At 39.7% G+C, this 18379-nt stretch overlaps 1 protein-coding gene across 11 annotated transcripts in view; it reads right to left on the reverse strand.

Annotated features, from left to right (window-relative positions):
- Positions 1-18379, reverse strand: part of CPEB3 (cytoplasmic polyadenylation element binding protein 3) — a 195719-nt gene that overhangs the window by 29600 nt on the left and 147740 nt on the right. For all 11 annotated transcript variants that reach the window (XM_058697163.1, XM_058697157.1, XM_058697160.1 and 8 more), the window contains 2 exons: positions 10464-10578; positions 319-500 (listed from right to left, as the gene is read on the reverse strand). In XM_058697163.1, coding sequence (XP_058553146.1) covers positions 319-500; positions 10464-10578 — 297 coding nt within the window. The remainder of the gene's footprint in view (positions 1-318; positions 501-10463; positions 10579-18379) is intronic.

An 18379-nucleotide genomic window follows, 5' to 3' on the forward strand; every position in this document is an offset into this window, starting at 1 on the left:
AGAGCACCAGCTTGCAACCTTTGTTAACGCACCGTTGGCATCATCTTTTGAACAGTACCAGTTTGGCATGCTAATTCTGCAGGGTTATTTTCATAAGCTTAACATCACCCTGGGGATGGGTGAGGCAGAAGGTTCATTAACGCCTTAAATTTCATGGGTACTCTCTTTTTCAGGCAGTCTAGAGGGAGGGACTCGTGGACTCATACCGCGGAAGGTAGAGCTGCTCACTTTTGATCACAAGGTGATTTTCTCCCCAGGGGCCCAGAAAACAAACTGCATTTCTTCCCCCTAGCAATTATAGCCTAAGCAGTTGCTTACCCGTTTGTCAATGTCATTGTGTTGGAGCTGCACAAAGCGAGCGCTGATGGCTGCAATGTAACTCTGCTGATTGGAGAACGCCACGCGGCCAGCACCTTTGGGGTACTTCAGCTCTGGGTCCGTATCGATGCCAGCATAGCAGACACCACCATACAAACGGTCCATGATCATTGCCAATTCAACTGCAAGAAAATAAACACAATTTGGTATGAATGTTTAGAAGGCACTTTTGCCCAGGAGAAGGAGGAACTGTTTAAGGGTCATGCAGTATAATTAATAAAAGGAAAACCCATGTTAAGTATCATGAAGAGTGTCCACATCAGTCTTAACAAACTCAGGCAGGGGAGATCCTCATATTTACAAATAAAATGAAAAAAAAAATTACAAATTCACACAACACACACACACAAATTTACATAATCGGAACTTCAGCAAAAGTATAAAAGGAATCATCTATCAGCAATCCTCCTGTTCCACTTTCTGTTTAGTCCACTGGAGTGGGCCCTGGGTAGGCAAAGCATTTCAAATGATGCCCTACCAAGTTAATTATAAACAGCCCTATTTACTGACCTCTAAGACTAAAAGCAATTACTAAAGTCACACTGCTATATTAAGATTAAGCTATAGAAAGAATTAACTCCTCTCTTTAATTAAAGGCAATATATTTATAACCTTTAGGTAAATCTCTACAATTAAAAAAATGGTTTTTTAGTATATTCTATCCCAATTGAGAAATCTCCACACTAGCCTCTCACACTGAATTCTAAATAATAATAATAATAATAGTAATAATTATAATAGCAACAATGAACATTTATTGAGCACTTACAATGTATCAGGAAACACTAAGCTGCCTTAAAGGCAGTAAAAACATACCCTTCCTGTACTCGGCTATGAATCCAGAGGTCTGGTCTGCACTCCTTGCCACATTTCTTCTAAATATACCTTTATATTGGTATATTTACAAAACACCTATACAGAAGGCATTTGAAAATTGGACCATTCCAAAGGTCTGATATTCTAAAATTATCCTCATGTCAAGGAGAGACATGTAGCAGTTACTTACCTGGATCCAAATTTCCTGAAGGTAACTGTTTACTTGATACTGGATGGCACTTCCTCCACGTATGAACATTCCTTTCAGGCTACTCATATGACTTAAGTCCAAAAGACTTATCCCTACCCCTGGGGAACGACCCAAGAACCCACTTTCCTCAAACACCTAGATACGGTATTTAGAAAGGAGAAGACAGGGTAGGTGGATGATGGCCTGGGTCATAGCCAGTGTGCAAAGACCATCACATCACATAACAGACTTGCACAGGAATCAGTGTTTGGGGGGAAGGAAAGCAACACAACCCCCTGAGGTACAGGAGGAACTCTGCAGCAGCTACAAGGGCTGGAGAGTCAAATAGCATAAGAACCCCACCAGACTTCTATGAACAGAGGGAAAGCCAGGCACTACTGGTTCCTGAAGTATGACACCGCTGAACTGGTAAGAAAAGATATGTTGCCATGATAGAAAGGCTGTCTTTCTACTGAACTTTTTCAAGATTTCTCTCCATAATGCTGGTGATTGTTTTCTAAGTACTGTTCTTAAGAAGAATGATCTGCAACCAACAGATTTTGGAATTTTCAGAAGGTGAGAAAATAAGTAGGCAATCACTAAGCCCAAGAATAAGTGCTATTAAAGATAGAACCAGGGGGCGCCTGGGTGGCGCAGTCGGTTAAGCGTCCGACTTCAGCCAGGTCACGATCTCGCGGTCCGTGAGTTCGAGCCCCGCGTCAGGCTCTGGGCTGATGGCTCGGAGCCTGGAGCCTGTTTCCGATTCTGTGTCTCCCTCTCTCTCTGCCCCTCCCCCGTTCATGCTCTGTCTCTCTCTGTCCCAAAAATAAATAAAAAACGTTGAAAAAAAAATTTAAAAAAAAAAAAAAAAAAAAAAAAAAAAAAAATAAAGATAGAACCAAAAGCTATCCCAATTATCCCATTATGATCAGAATTACTGAGTCATATCAACCAAAGAACATGCTGATTAGAGCCCAAGTAGACTGTGATTGCAGTCGTGGGGCAGGATCCAGGAATCACATTCATTCAAGCAATGCAAGAAGAATCATGCACATACCCTGAATATCAGAGTTCAGTAAGTCCTCATACTTCAGCCCAAAAACCTCTGATGGCTTGAGGACTTCCTCACATGGCTAATGTTACTTCAGGAACAGAGACTAAGACACTGAGGTAGAAATAATTAATTGCAGTCATGAATCAATTTCCCTTATTGGTCAAGGGGCTTAATAAAATAAGCAACCTCAGGAAGTGGAAATTAAACGCTAATTTTCCAAAGACCTAGCTTCCCCTGGAATGGAATAAGAGAGCAAGCACTCCCTCAGCCTGTGAACAGCCAGGAGAAGAATGTCCGCAAGGAAGTGAATGCCACTTGTCTTCCATCCTTAGAAAGGACTCATGAAAGCAACTCATTTAGAGAGAAGGTATACTGCCTGAAAGCTTGAAGCCCCAGCTAAGGAGAAGAGTTACTATAACCATAGGCTCTTTTACAGCGCAGTGGTCTCCAAAGGAATTTTAGGGATCCTCGGACATCATCCCCAGCTTACCTACCTGGCTCGGGACCTCGCCCACCATCTGACCAGAGGCCGACAGGCATCTGGTTCCCCTGCAGCCTTCAGCGAACGGAGTTGGCTCCCCGTACTCCAGGCCCGGCCAAGTGCAGGGGCTCCGGTGGGCTCCTTCCTGCTTCCTGGCCCCTCCCCCTGCAGCTGGGAAGAGAAGGTGCTTCCACAGCACGAACATTCTATTACTTGGTGAATCTAGCTGCTGGAAAATCATCTTCACATGCCAAAGATTAGGTCATGACTGATATTGCTGGCAGTTAAGTACTTTTGATATAAAGCAAAAACCCTCACTCATTTTTTTATGAAAGCTAATTATAAATAAATCCTTTCTACTTGTACACTTTTATACAGTCATTTTCTTGGCCACCAAAATTGGCAGATGTTTAAGGCAATGAAATCTCACTCAAGTGAAGGACAACTTGTTGAGAAGCTACAAGAAATCAAGGTGACTAAAGAGTTGTTTGGGGAAAGAGTTTGAAGATTTCCCATCCCTCTTTCTACCCTAATCTCTGTTTTAACTACAGAAGGTCTAATACTGTGATCACCCTTGAAGAAAAGTAAATAACAGTCAAACAACTGCTGTTTATATTTAATCCTTTACTCAGTCAGCTACTCTTCACTACAAGCACACTTGCTGCAGGCTAAACTCATGCTGGGTTCTAACACCAGATTGGTGTCATTTAAGTACTAAACAGAGTTTCTAATTATTGAGAAAAGTAGCCGTGCTTGGTAAAAACAGCATTATAAAAAAGAGAGAGACCAATTTAATTCATCCACTACACAGGTGGCTAACAGAAACACAGAACAAGACTTTCTTAAGTCCTATAAATTTCTGATCTAAAACATTTTTTTATATAGAACATAAAATTCACCTACAGACGTCAAAATTTAAAACTATGTTTAGAGACTAGCTTTATTTATTTGTTTGTTTATTTATTTATAAATGTTTATTTTGAGAGAGAGAGAGAGAGAGAGGAAGCACATGCACATGTGCACAAGCAAGCAAGGAAAAGGAAGGGACAGAGAGAGAGGGAGAGAGAGAATCTTAAGTAGGTTCTGCACTGTTAGTACAAAGCATGACATGGGGCTCAATCCCATGACTGCAAGATCATGACCTGAGCCGAAATCAAGAGTCAAAGGCTTAACTGACTGAGCCACCCAGTCACCCCAAGAGACTAGGTATTAAAGGATTCTTTAAAATGAGTATCACCAGTTAATACAGGAAAGTTAATATAAATTCCCTTCTTCTGATGTGGGTGAAGCTGAGCCATGAGGAGGACTACCACTCTGACTACTTAGGAAGAAGAGAGAAAAACAGAAGAAAAGCAGGATCTGGCAGAAGTCAACTAAAACCTTCATGGGGTTATCCATATCTTGTGATCTCAACCCTGCTCATGAAATGTAGTTTTGATCAAGGATGTGTCTTATTGGAAAAATGCAGCCAACTCTACTAAGCCCATGACAATGAATCCTCATTCTAAACCATCCTCTGTAGAAGGCAGACAGCTCCCAGGCACATTCCTAACATTTGACCTGAGGAAGATGAGGCTACCAGAGCAGGGAATAGAGGTGGAGGTTGGAATTCAGACAGATGGAAGTGACAGCAGGCATCCAGAGTCCATGTGGAAGTCAGGAATCTTCAGACGACTTTTTATTTTTCCCTTCCTATCCAAACAGTATTCACAGGATCTGTCTGGTCACCACAAGGGTGGGGAATCAGCAGGTCTGGTAGCCATATCCAATGGCATTTTGTACTTTCGATGAGACACTTTGTGCTCCTGACAATTCAAGTCATCTCAGGAATGGTAACAACAAAACTACTATAACTCTGATCTATAGATTGGCTCTTGAGATGAACTTCACTATGTCACAACCGGAGAGGGAAACAAGAATATTGCAGTTGTGTGTAGCATACAGAAATCTAAGAATTCCTCTGGGTTGTGGAGACTGTGCCTCTGAAATTGAATCTAAACCCCACTTATGGTTCCTTGGATTTTTTTTTTTTAATGTTTATTTATTTGTGAGAGAGACAGAGTGTGAGCGGGGGAGGAGCAGAGAGAAAGAGACACACAGACACACACACACAGACAGACAGAATCCAAAGCAGGCTCCAGGCTCTGAGCTGTCAGCACAGAACCTGATGCGGGGCTCGAACTCACAAACCATGAGATCATGACCTGAGCCAAAGTAAGACGCTTAACTGACTGAGCCACCCAGGCACCCCTGTTCCTTGGATTTGCTTCTGAATCTTCACAGAGATCTGAAAGGGACTTTAGCTCACCAGAGAGAAAATCATGATGACTCCCTCATCCTACCCCACACCAGGGTCCTGTTCCTATCATTTAACTAGATTTCAAAGCCAGCCATAGGCAATGCCTAAGTCTGAGATACTATGAGAACCAAATGGGGTAGAGCAGGAATGAGAATCCCCAAGGGAAATATCAACACATTCATCTTTCCAGATTCTAAACTGTGAATCTAGAAGCCATGCTTCTTCTCTGTGGAAATAAGTACAAAGCAAACAGGAAAGAGGCATAAGGCACCTCGGGATGACAAAGAGATCTGGACTTCTGAAAGAAAGCAAGATTCAACTAGAAGCTGGACTGTCTAGGTTTTCTACCATAGCCGAATTAGTTAGCAAGGCAGTTCACACATTTTAAATGGTGAAAATATGCTCATAAACTTCCACTAAGAATATTTTCAAATAACTGTATGAACAACCAACTAAGTCAGAGGGAATGAGCACCAAACTTGATTAAATCAGACTGGTATCCAGTTGACTGTTAATACTGTTACTGAGACAACATCTCAGATCTCAGCTTGATAAAGCCGCTTCCTTCTGTACAAAGAGCTCCAAACTTGGAAGTCTGGAGACCTGAGTTTAAATCGTGGCATTTCTACTTATTGTGGCCTTGGCCAATCGCCCCCCTTTGAACTCTGCTTCCTTATCTCTAAAATGAAAAGTCCACAACTTACAACGTTATCATGACGATTAAACGTACATGAGAGCTCTGAACACACTGCTGAGCACAGAGTGGTGCTCTAATGTTTAGTTTTGCCCAGGGGGTGTTTTTCTCTCTACTCATAAATCTTTGCTTAATATTAACTTGGCCTGGTTTCTGCTCCAGAAGCACCAGTTCCTCCCAGTCTTTGGCTGTACGCTAATGTTATTCAACCTGCCAATGATACGGCAATGTTTGACACCAGCTGTGGGTAAGGGTTTGAGGGGGAGAACGACTAGCATTAAAAAATCCTTAACCCTAAAGGCAATCCAATTAATCAAGTCAGTGTGCCAAATCTGGAGTTTATCTGGGACAACTCATACTGAACTTGGGACTTGTTCCCACTGAGAAACCTGGCTTTACCACTTCACAGAACAGTAACAACAAAAAAGGATATGGTTCCAATACTATTTCCTAAATCACAAATCAGGATGTGATTCCTAATACATGTGAACTACCAGAATGTTTGTACAGAATGTCTAAAATAAGTGCTCTTAGAAAAATTCAAGATGCTTGCTAAATGTATGTCATATGTCACTGAATATTTACCTCAAATTTTTTGTATTGTTTTGTTTTCCTCCCAGAAAAGTCATCCTCACAGTACAGGTGGTGGGGTGGGGGTGGGGGCGGGGTGGGGGGAGATGGAGAAGGGAACTTCAGGGTCCATTACAGAATATTAGTAGAGGAGAAAAAGACAGGAAAGAATTATCAGAACAATAGGAAAGACAGGAGACCCAAAGATGATGAGTAATTGGCAGGCTCCAGGGACTCACGTGAGCAATCTCTCAAGACTGATCTGTTCTGCAGGACCTGATCAGATAAACTGTCAGAAGGAAGTCATGATGTGGAAGATCAGCTCACATGTCCCTAATGAGAGAGGAAGTCTGAGGGTGTTCCAAGCCTTATTAAAGTTAGAAGTGGATGGGTCCCAAAGCTTGATCACCGAGGCAATCTTCATATTAGATATCTAAGCCAAGAATCTGGGGTCATAAACTCATGTTTCTAAACTGGGGGTGTGTACAGGGACCAGAAGCTTCATTCTCCACCTTTTCCTGATGGCCTATTCATAATCCCCAAGCCTGGCACTTATTTCCTCTCAGAGGAAAATAGGTCCTAATGCCACAGGGATATACAACAGGGCTATTTCTGTGTTGAGATTCAGGAAGATGTGCTGTTCACATTACTTGAATGAAGACTGGTAACATGCTCTTGTACTTTCAGGTGGAAGCAGGTAGAGAACCAGACAGGCCACCCCTTTCCTGGCACTGACTCTGAAGAATATGCAGACCGTAGCCACATGACGGCATGGCGAGTCTACCTATAGCCTTTCCAAGGATGGGGGTGGGAAGTGGTGGGGAGTGGAAGGAGAACAAGACCTGAGAAACACCAAGAGACTTAAGGCAAACCGTCTTTGGCTTGCCACTGTCACTGACAAGAGGGATGGAAGGGAGGGACAAAGAGAGTAGGAATGTGTATTATTTAACCTAGAGCAACCACCAATCCAGCAATCTAACTGGGTAAACTCATCTAGATTTTCCATGGATATTTTCCCATTTTCAGGGTTAAATTTTCTAGACCTATGATTTTTTTCCCCTCCCAACATGAAATTTAAAAAGGAAGGCTTATCAAAAAGACTGGAAGGATCTACTGATACTCAGCCAGGGCAATACTGCTTAAAACAGGTTGCCTTAATTCTTTAGGAGGGTTTGTGTGTTTCTGTTTGGTAGGATAAGGACTTTATTTAGAATAACTTATTAGGAATAATAGTCCCTGTCTTACAATGGTAAGATATCAAAGAGAAAAAGCCTCACAAAATTCAAAGGAATAACTGTAGTTATTACATTTTATTCATTATAACATGTTAAAGGACAATTTTTGGCCCCAGGTAAGGTGAAAATTGATCTGGATACCTAAAAATCTCACGTGTTGAATACTATCAACTATGTCTAGTCCAGGATCACCTTGTATATAGTGCCTGAGATAGCTTTAAGACTTTTCAGAATTCTATGACCACAATACTCCCTTAGAAGTAACAATAAATGTCCTAAAATACTTAAAAACCAAATTTGAGATCCAGTGTGTTAAAAAGCACAATTTAGTATCCAATTACTTCTGGATACTACTATTAATACATTTCTTGTTTTCTTCTTTTCTGAAATCTTTGACTCTCTGTAGACGATGACCTATTTAACACGACAGTGGGATGTTCATTCAGTTTGGCATGACGCATACTTGCTCTGTGCCAGTAACACGTGGATGCTCAATAAATGTTTATTGTTCAAGTGAACTGCATTGTATTCAACTCAAGACTGCCTAGCAAAGTCAAAATGAATTCCTTTAAAAATAGTCCTCTATTCCAAGACACACACCAGTCCACAAAGCTCAGTGTGTTCCAAAGAAACCCAATTCTATGCACGTGGATAAAAGCTGCAGATGTTAACTCTTTTTGTTTAGATTACATAGATTCCAATCTCAAAGTCTTAGATAGACAGTGAAATTCTAAGATGCTAATACAGATTGCTTAGCCATCTAGAAACTAGCTACTCTTATGGGAGGTGTTGACATAGGGGAACATTTTCATTAGATCAAGTGAATGCAGACATTATCCACAAAACTGCAAAAAAAAAAAAAAAAACCAATTTTACAACAAAAAATTTAGCTTAGCTCAAAAAAGAAAGAGTACCTCAAGACTTACAGCAGGTAGGGCAGGGAACATAAAATCCCATTTCTGACTAAACAACTAAATATAATTCTTATCTAGTCCTAGGACTTGCAGCATCTTGTGAATAATAATGAAAATGGTGAATAATAAAAAAAGGAATTTAGCTTATACACTATTGTGTCTGTGACTTAAAAACAGACATAAAAGGCTAAAGCCAGTTCTGTTATTTTTATAAATGTGGGACTTTTTCTTTCAGAATTTATTTTTTCAGATCCCCATCTACAAAAGGAGAGGGGCTAGAATATTAAAACTAATTTGTGCTTGTAGTTAGCTGCAAAAAAAGAATAACTAGAATGCTAGCAATGAATATCTATTCTTTAAGAACACCTATACAAGTAAAAGACTGTCAAAGGGGATTCTTCTCCCTTTCCACTCCCAAACATAACACCAGTTAGAAAAAGACAGGAATATTCCATGCCCCCACCCACATTTTTTTTTTTTTTTTTAAAGCACAAGAAGTTTAGAAACAAAGAGCTGCATTTGCCCTCATCTCATAATGCTGTTCACATCCCAGTTAGCGCTTCCTGGACTTTATTCTCTAACAGTGGATCAAGGCGAGACATCTCTGCCGCTTTGTTTTCTTACCCTCGGCACACTTTTCCACTAGAGTGAGAACAAGACCTAAAGATATTTGGCTTTCTGAAAAACTGTAAAGTTACAACCTTCACAGTCATAATTAATGTGTTTTAATGTCTTTCAAAATGGAATTATGGATATGTCTTTATATGGGTCTACAGAAAGCTTTGAGGAGCAGACTGAAGTTGAGATTTGAATAAATGTGTTAGAAATGTTGACATTTAGAATTAAGAAGTTATCAAAGTCAGAGACAAATAGCTGTAGGTACATTTTATAATTCTTTTTTCACAACTTGATTTTAATGGTCACTGCTTTTTCTTTTTTTCTTGTCTTCTTTTTTTTTTTTTTTTAGGCAGAGCTATGTCTGCTTGCTTCCAAATAACAGAGATCACACTGCACTTTTGCAACTGCTATGGCAATGGTAACATTATCTTGTCATCTTATTTTTGAAAAGCAAACTCAATTATTTTAAGCACTTTAAAAACTCCGTTCTAACAAATAATTTTATTGTATTTTACTGGTAGAACACTGATCCCCAACTGATTAGATCTGTCTTTGGATTTAAATATTGAACTCATTAGCTCAGCATCACTTCAAATGCCCCAGTCAATTATGATCTATCTGATTTCAGCAGGCACAATTATTTCATCATTGGAAAAGAACTTAAAAAAGAAAAAAACAGGGAAGCTTTTAAAAAGTCATAATAAAAACGCTCAAATACATAAGTCATTTTTCAAAGTGCATAAGAAAAAATAGGAACTGTTTCACTTAGGAAGATTCCCAGTTTGATTCCCAGGGACACAATTTCTAGCAGAGCAGCAGTTTGGCTTGTCACTGAGGGGTACACAGCTGTGGTGGACAGATTTCTGATGGGGTCACTGCTTTTTCTGTCACACATAACAATGCTGACTCGCATAAGAACGCATACTGACAAATGCATTGTTATTATTTTAAAAATATGTGGTTGAATATGACAGCACTAAATAGAATTCATCCTGTCAAAGTAACAGTTTAATGAAATTCACTCTTGTACCATAAGAAAATAAACCATCTGGGGAGAAAATGTTTAATCCTGAAAGAGTCAGTCAGCTCAATGAAACTTCTTTTGGAGACTGTGTATAGTCGATCAGAAACCTAGAAAATATTGAAGACTACATACATATTGGGGATTTTGTTGTTGGTGGTTTTGTTGTTGTGGTGTTACTATTTCCACTCACCAGCTCGAAGGGGTCGTGGAACTCCCCCAACAAAGATAGTTTTTCTGGGGTCCAAAGGCTGAGAACCATCCATTACAAAGTCACTGTCACTTAGGTTCCATGGTCGAATTTGCACCTGAAAAAAAGTCGTTTACTTGGTCCTTACTTCATTTCCATCAACCCCAAATGAGAATAAGGTGACTAAAGACAAACCCACTGATTTGTGCATTTTACAACATACATAACCCAAACAAAATCCAGTTATTAATTTATGTAATCTGCATTAAGTGCCTTTCAACAGAACTCTTGGGGAATCTACTTACAGATACTATACTCAACACTCTAGACATAAACCTTCAGAAACGACCTGCGGTTTTGAGAAAAGGCAGTCTTTTAGAGACAGACTCTGCATTCTAAATCAGATCCATTTTAACACATGATAGACTGTTTACAACCTGTCACAGTTTAGCACTTAGCTTTTTAAGAGCTCACCTAAAGAAAGGGAACAGGAACATTAGGAATATTTTCTAAAAATTATCTATAAGTCTGGCTTTTAAATTCTTATCAACCCCTAAGCTTGAAACATTTATCCTTCAGAAATGTGGTTTAACCCAAACAGAAGAAATGTGGTTTAACCCATCAAGTTAGCATGGAATTAACGGCAGTATCAAATACTGAAGCACACAGTGTTACCTATTTTTGATTTATATGATTTTCTTAAACAAGTTTGGGTAAATAAAGGTGAGCCTTTAGAAACTGAAGTAACTTTTCAAAGAGTAGAAAAAGAAATCTTTATGAACATACTTCTTTCTATTTGGTAATATCTCTTCACTGGTACTCTGACTTCCTGCCTACAAAAAATAAAGTATTTCATCAGAATCTTAACCTTAAAACATATTTGTTTCAATCCCTAACTCAATCACCACAGAAGAGCTTAAAACAAAAAAAACCAAAAAACAAAAAAACCCTCCCACATCAAAAGGTGAGCGTCGGCACTGCCTGAGAATCAAGGAGCCACTCAGCCAGCCAGGTGCTCTGGGAAATGGTCTAGGTCTGTAGAAGCAGAGAACCGGGTCTGTCTTTATGGAACACACCTCTTCTTTACCCTCACAGATTAGGATAGGAAACTAAACAGCTGAATTTTCATTTCCTTAGTATCAACACAATTCTTCATCTTCCCCATTGCTTAACTGTCAACACAATGCAAAAAAACGCATAAGATGATTTCTCATGTGGCCTGACTTATATATCTAGAAGTACTCCCATTTGAAAGGTAGTAAACCTGTCAATTACGCTTTCAAAACACCTTGAGTCAACTCCAAAACTGGCACTGCTCAGTCAGAAACAGTCCATACATTCCTTATGACAGCTACAAAATTCACCCCCACCTAACTTTTTGCTTTTTACGACGTTGTTGCCCTCATCAGTTATCCAGAAGCAGTAAAATCTCCATTTCTTCCCTAGACCCTGAAAACAGGGACCTGTCTGCAATTTTGTTAACATTGAAGCATTTGTTCCACCTTTATCATATGAAAAAGAAAAATCTAGTTTTTCCTCATAACATTTGCTGGTCTGTGTGACTACGTTACCGTTCCCTTGACATTTACCACAAAGGGAGATTCACAAATACCGTAAAGCACCCCTTTTAAATCCCTTCATGAGGACCCATTACTTTTTAATTAAAAACATAATTTCTTTACATTATAAAAACAAAGATCCTAAAATCACCAATAACAAAAAAGTAAGACGTATCTTTTTCTGCACAGTCTTCTCTTCTTCCAGTTTCATCCCTGATAAATTGAAGGCAGCTTCAGGACCTGGTAAGGCAACTCCAATCACTCTACAATAACTGAATTTAATTGTGGGTCACTTTGTTTCACAAATGAAAACAATTCCCTTGTAGTATCCATGGTGTTCTGGTTTCATTTAATCAGAAGTACAGAAAATGCAGCCTTCTCTAATAGCTGTACACTACTGCTGCTGAAAAGAACTCTGCAGAAGATCTCAAACCTTCCTGCTGAGAGCCGTCATTACTGCCTCCTCTCCCGCCGCACCCTCATCTCAGTACATCACACATAACCCATTCCCTTAGCCTATTCTTGTATTATAGATTAGGTAAAAGTACAGGAAGAAGACTCAAGGACAGTAATGATTAAATCGTATTCACAAAACCTGCGTTTCCCAGCTGCCACCAGAAAACAGCTCCTCAGAGCTCCCACCCATACAGAATCAGAGAAATGTCAACATAGGCCAACATCAGCACATTCTTTTTTTTTTTCAATATATGAAGTTTATTGTCAAATTGGTTTCCATACAACACCCAGTGCTCATCCCAAAAGGTGCCTTCCTCAATACCCATCACCCACCCTCCCCTCCCTCCCACCCCCCATCAACCCTCAGTTTGTTCTCAGTTTTTAAGAGTCTCTTATGCTTTGGCTCTCTCCCACTCTAACTTCTTTTTTTTTTTTTTTTCCTTCCCCTCTCCCATGGGTTTCTGTTAAGTTTCTCAGGATCCACATAAGAGTGAAAACGTATGGTACCTGTCTTTCTCTGTATGGCTTGTTTCACTTAGCATAACACTCTCCAGTTCCATCCACGTTGCTACAAAGGGCCATATTTCATTCTTTCTCATTGCCACGTAGTACTCCATTGTGTATATAAACCACAATTTCTTTATCCATTCATCAGTTGATGGACATTTAGGCTCTTTCCATAATTTGGCTATTGTTGAGAGTGCTCAACATCAGCACATTCTACACACTAAGCAAAAGTAATACTGAGGTACTGTTTTGCACTGGGAAGTTCCATTCACCCTGGATTATCTCTGAAATATAAGCCCACTCTCACACAAGGTATGTTCTCCACCTTCTAAGTTAATTCTCAGCCCTCAGGGCCTGATATTCATATTTTATCTTTCTGACTTACTCTTCGAATACATTTTCTGGTCCTGATTTATATAGAGAGATATTTCTCTACTTTTTGAATATCATACTTTTTAAGGTGACTCAAATATTTTACACAAAGGGGTGAAATATAAATAAGAGAACTTCTTTTTGATTATCTTTGTTTCTTTAATAATTATTTTTGAGAATGGATGAAATTACAATTCTGTTTTAATTCATCATAAATTTCTCTCAGTAAAACAACCATTACATATATAGGGATCACTGTGTGTGTGTGTGTGTGTGTGTGTGTGTGTGTGTGTGTGTGTGTGTGAGTGAGAGAGAGAGAGAGAGAGAGAGAGAGAGAGAGAGAGAGAGAAACAACTCTTTTAGTATGTGTCAAATAGGCTATACTCTGGGCAGTAAGAGCCTCAATGTCCTGAGGACAAGTACAGGGGCTTTATCAGACATGGTGAAAATTCCCTTAAATGAGCCCGACATTGATTCCAACACTCTTTCCTGGAGACCACATTTGCTTATAAAGATCACTCTAGAAAGAGGCACCACCCATTAGCCCTTCAGCCATGCCATGTCCTTATAGCAGGAGTTACACAAAACCAAACGTCTGTAGGGATGGACGTATAGCATAAATTTGCCAGTCCCCAGGACAGCAGTCGGTAAGCAGGCAATGGCACATTAGAGTAAACCGTTCCTTTTAAAGGAAGCAGACAAGTAGTTATCATTCGTGAATGTGTTGTAAGACTTTTCCATTTTTCAAGTTTAGCTAGAAATTCAGATTTTTACATGAAACTTCAAGATTTTAAAATGTTGAGAATGAATTCAAATGTTAAAATCACTGGGACAGGCTAAACAAAACTAACTGCAGGGGCACCTGGGTGGCTCAGTCGGTTAAGCATCTGACTTCAGCTCAGGTCATGATTTCACGGTACATGGGTTTGAGCCCCTCATCGGGCTCTGTGCTGACAGCTCAGAGCCTGCTTCGGAGCCTGCTTCGGATTCTGTGTCTCACTGTCTCTCTGCCCATCCCCTGCTCATGCTCTGTCTCTCTCTGTCTCAAAAATAAATAAAACATTAAAAAAAATTTAAAAAGAAAACAAAACAAAAAAACTAACTGCAGCCCAGATCTATCCTGTGGGCCCCAGACTGTGATCTCAGACTAGAAAGGTTTACTTACCACACAGCTCTCAAAGTAGGAGAAAATACTAAAATGGTTGGTCTTTCCTTAGTTTCTTTTTTAAGCATGTATTCCTACAGAAGCTCAGTGAGGACTGTGAAACTACTCTTTGGCTGAATTATTTGTTTTTTAATTCTTAAGAATTAATAATCTTATTGTGTAATTGCTTATCTCCAAAGGCAAATCTTTTTAAGGAAAAGGCAAAAACTAAAGATAAAGGTGATGCTATAAATATATCAATTTATGCCATATAGTAACTCTTCAAGAAACGTAAAATAGTACTGAACGCGCTCATTTTCCATTTCAAGGTTTCCCAGTGTATGTTCTGTGAACTGTCAGTCTGTAAGGTGGCTCTGCCAGACAAGCCTTGCTTAGGAAAAGTTATATACTATCTCTTCCTTCTTGGAGTTTCAGGGCACCCATTGGTGTACATTAACCAAAAGCTCTAAGAGGTTCTACAGGAAAGAAATCTGTTCAAATGTTGTTTTAACCCAGCATTTCCTAAATTATTTTCATGGAACCAACTTTTTCACAACACCTATTAATACACACACTTTGGATAATACTGCCCAATTATATCTTACTTTTAGTATGTATCAAAATATGGCATAACAAGGTTGAACCAACTGAACAAAATACTGTAGAAACTTCACTCTAATCAAGGCCTTTTCTCACTTATTTCCTGCTATTGCTCTAAAAGGGTTGCTCTTGTAGAAGTTAACTTTAAATGGTTAAGAATACAGTAAATATAAATAATGAATAGCTATTCAAAGAACTGAACGTTTTCAGACTGAACTGCACAAAAGAGATGTTTCTCTATTTTGATATTAATGAGGAATAAAATAATTATAGTTCTATGTAAAAACTGAAGTTTCATCCTACTTAAAACTAAAAGTCATTAATAGGGATAAGATCAGGCCAAGTGCTAGGAAAAAAAAAATAAGAAAGTATGGGTCAAGTATGGGTCATTTATTTCTGACAAGGAGCTATAACATTTTCTAAAAAGCAAATTCAATTGCTTCTCGGCCTTTTGGCTAAGATCAAGTGTAAAAAGCAAATTCATTGAAAATTTGCAAAAGCCCCTAAATTAACATTCAATATAAAATGCATTTTTATTATATCTTTAATAACAGGGTAAGAGAAAACACTTAGCTTTAATAAAACAGTTTTTAACATAAACCTTAGGGCTTTAAGTTTCCAGACATGACCAAGCCACCCTATGGCTCTAGAATTCTCTCAGTTTATACCAGTATTTAGAATTTACACATTTACCTACCAATAAATAATAGTATGTTGCGCTCACTTTGAACATCTCACTCTATATTTTGTCTTGTTTGGTCATCTCCTGGTTACAAACATCCAACACATGATCATCCTACTGCACAGTGCTTTCCTTTTCATCTATTCATCTCAAGGCAGCTCTGCAAAGCAACCAAACTGTTCAGAGTCAACAGTGCAATCTGCTGGCCAGCTCCAGAAACTACCTGATCAACCCCTTCCTGCTGTTTTCTTTCCCATAAATTTCCCATAAAGCACATGGCCTAGCCTCCTCACCCTCATCTCCTCTTTCTCATTTCAATACCCTTTAAACTCCTACTCAAGCTCTTCAGGAGAAGGCCTCCATTTTTCTCTCCCTAGTCCTACAATCCTTTCAACCTACATGAACCACAAAAGCAATACTGCAGAACCATCAGGACCACTCTCCCCAGCAAGCAGCAGTATCACCGCTCTTCTGACAGCCAGGATGAGTCAGCTGAACTCCAGGCCGCTGACATACAGCTGCAACAGCTCGGCTGGTAATGAACTCAGGCCCACCCCAGTTGTCAGCAATTCTATTTTAAGCATCACAGACCTCACAGAATGACTGGAGTGCCCCACAGTATCACAAATAAACTAGTTTGTGGTTTGTGAGGCATCTTTATCTCTTTCATGTTATAAGGGGTTGTTTTTATTATTATTAACTACCAAAACTAATAGCCACAACAGCAATAATTGTGGTTTGGATCCTTCAAAGAACATTCATATTTGGCATCTCATTTCAACCTAATTTTTACCATACAGCTCCCTAACAAACAGGTCAGCCAATTTCCAGGAGTTTAGATGCTACCTATTATTCTCAAGTGCTGCTCTCCACCCGATGGAGACGGGGAGATACCCTCCTTGTATCCTCTGGGGGAAGTGGCCAGAAAGGAACCTCATAGCTAATGGTTTCATTGCTCTTGATAAGACTTCTGAACCCTGGGCTGCTCTCGGGCCTACAGTCAGAACTCCACTGGGTCTCCAAACAAAAAACTGTAACTCTCACACTCAGACTATTCCTCCCATTCCTGAGATACAAATAGATCGCAGGCCCCAGAGAGCTTCATCAAAATAGGCAGGATTCTTCCTACAGTGGGCGCCAAAAGTAACCCTAGGAAATTTTCTCATGCCCTCCCAGAATGCTCCAGGTCTACCGTCAGGGTGAGGAAACAGTTCAGGTACTGAAAGGAAACCCCTGCCATCTTCAGTAAGCTGCAGAACCTACCTGATGGACACAGGCTTACAGCCCTTCAGCTATTTTTGAACAATTCATATAACACTCTGCATACTGTTTCATAAGGGCATCCAGTAGAAAAAGCAGACCATGCATAAACTGTGCCCTGAAAATGGTGATGTACAGCCTTGTTCTATGCTGGACTTATAAAGCCATTATCAATTAAATGCAATGATTAATAACCATACTTATAACCAGAAGATTTAAGGGAATATCTTCTCTCTAAAGGCTTTCCTGACTCCCTCAGGAACATCTGACCACTTTGCCTTTGAGCCCCCACCCCACAACTACTCCTCATAATACTTTTATCATATTTTGACTCCTTATTTCACTTGGTATTTACATGTCTATTTCCTTCCACTGGGCTCTAGGGTGGAGAGCTAGGGTCCTCTAAGGCTGAGACCGTATCTCTGTGTGGGTCCCAATTGCCTGGCAAAGTGCCCAACCCTTAGTGAGTGCTCTGTGCTCATCAGTGTTCTGGTGAATTAACAAAGGTTTTCCTGAGGGGCAGATGCTGATGCCACAAGATGTCCAGAATCTGCCCTTCTATAGCTCTCAGATTACTGAAAGCCTCCTTCCAGGGATAATGGAAATAGAGTGTATCTGGTCATCAGTGGGTGCCTCAGGGCTTGGCCTAATCAGCACAATTTCTGATGTCCCCCCCTCCCCGCCCCCACTGGGACCTACTCATTGATCAGAATTACCTAGTGCTCATTGTTGCTGCTGCTGTTCCTACATCACTTAGAAAACACAGGCATGATAGAGGATTTCCTTTTGAAGGAAAGAAGAAACTAGCACTTTTGAGCACATACACTACACCACTATGCTAGGCATTTTTTTTTTTTTTTAATTTACATCCAAATTAGTTAGCATATAGTGCACCAGTGATTTCAGGAGTAGATTCCTTACTGCCCCTTACCCATTTAGCCCATCTCCCCTCCCACAACCCCTCCAGTAACCCTCAGTTTGTTCTCCGTATTTATGAATCTCTTATGTTTTGTCCCTCTCTCTGTTTTTATATTATTTTTGTTTCCCTTCCCTTATGTTCATTTGTTTTGTCTCTTAAAGTCCTCATATGAGTGAAGTCATATGATATTTGTCTTTCTCTGACTAATTTCAGTTAGCATAATACCCTCCAGTTCCATCCACGCAGATGCAAATGGCAAGATTTCATTCTTTTTGATTGCCGAGTAATACTCCATTGTATATATATACCACATCTTGTTTATCCATTCATCCATTGATGGACATCTGGGCTCTTTCCATACTTTGGCTATTGTTGATAGTGCTGCTATAAACATTGGGGTGCATGTGTCCCTTTGAAACA

Source organism: Neofelis nebulosa, chromosome 13, assembly GCF_028018385.1.
Source record: "Neofelis nebulosa isolate mNeoNeb1 chromosome 13, mNeoNeb1.pri, whole genome shotgun sequence".
Taxonomy (NCBI): domain Eukaryota; kingdom Metazoa; phylum Chordata; class Mammalia; order Carnivora; family Felidae; genus Neofelis; species Neofelis nebulosa.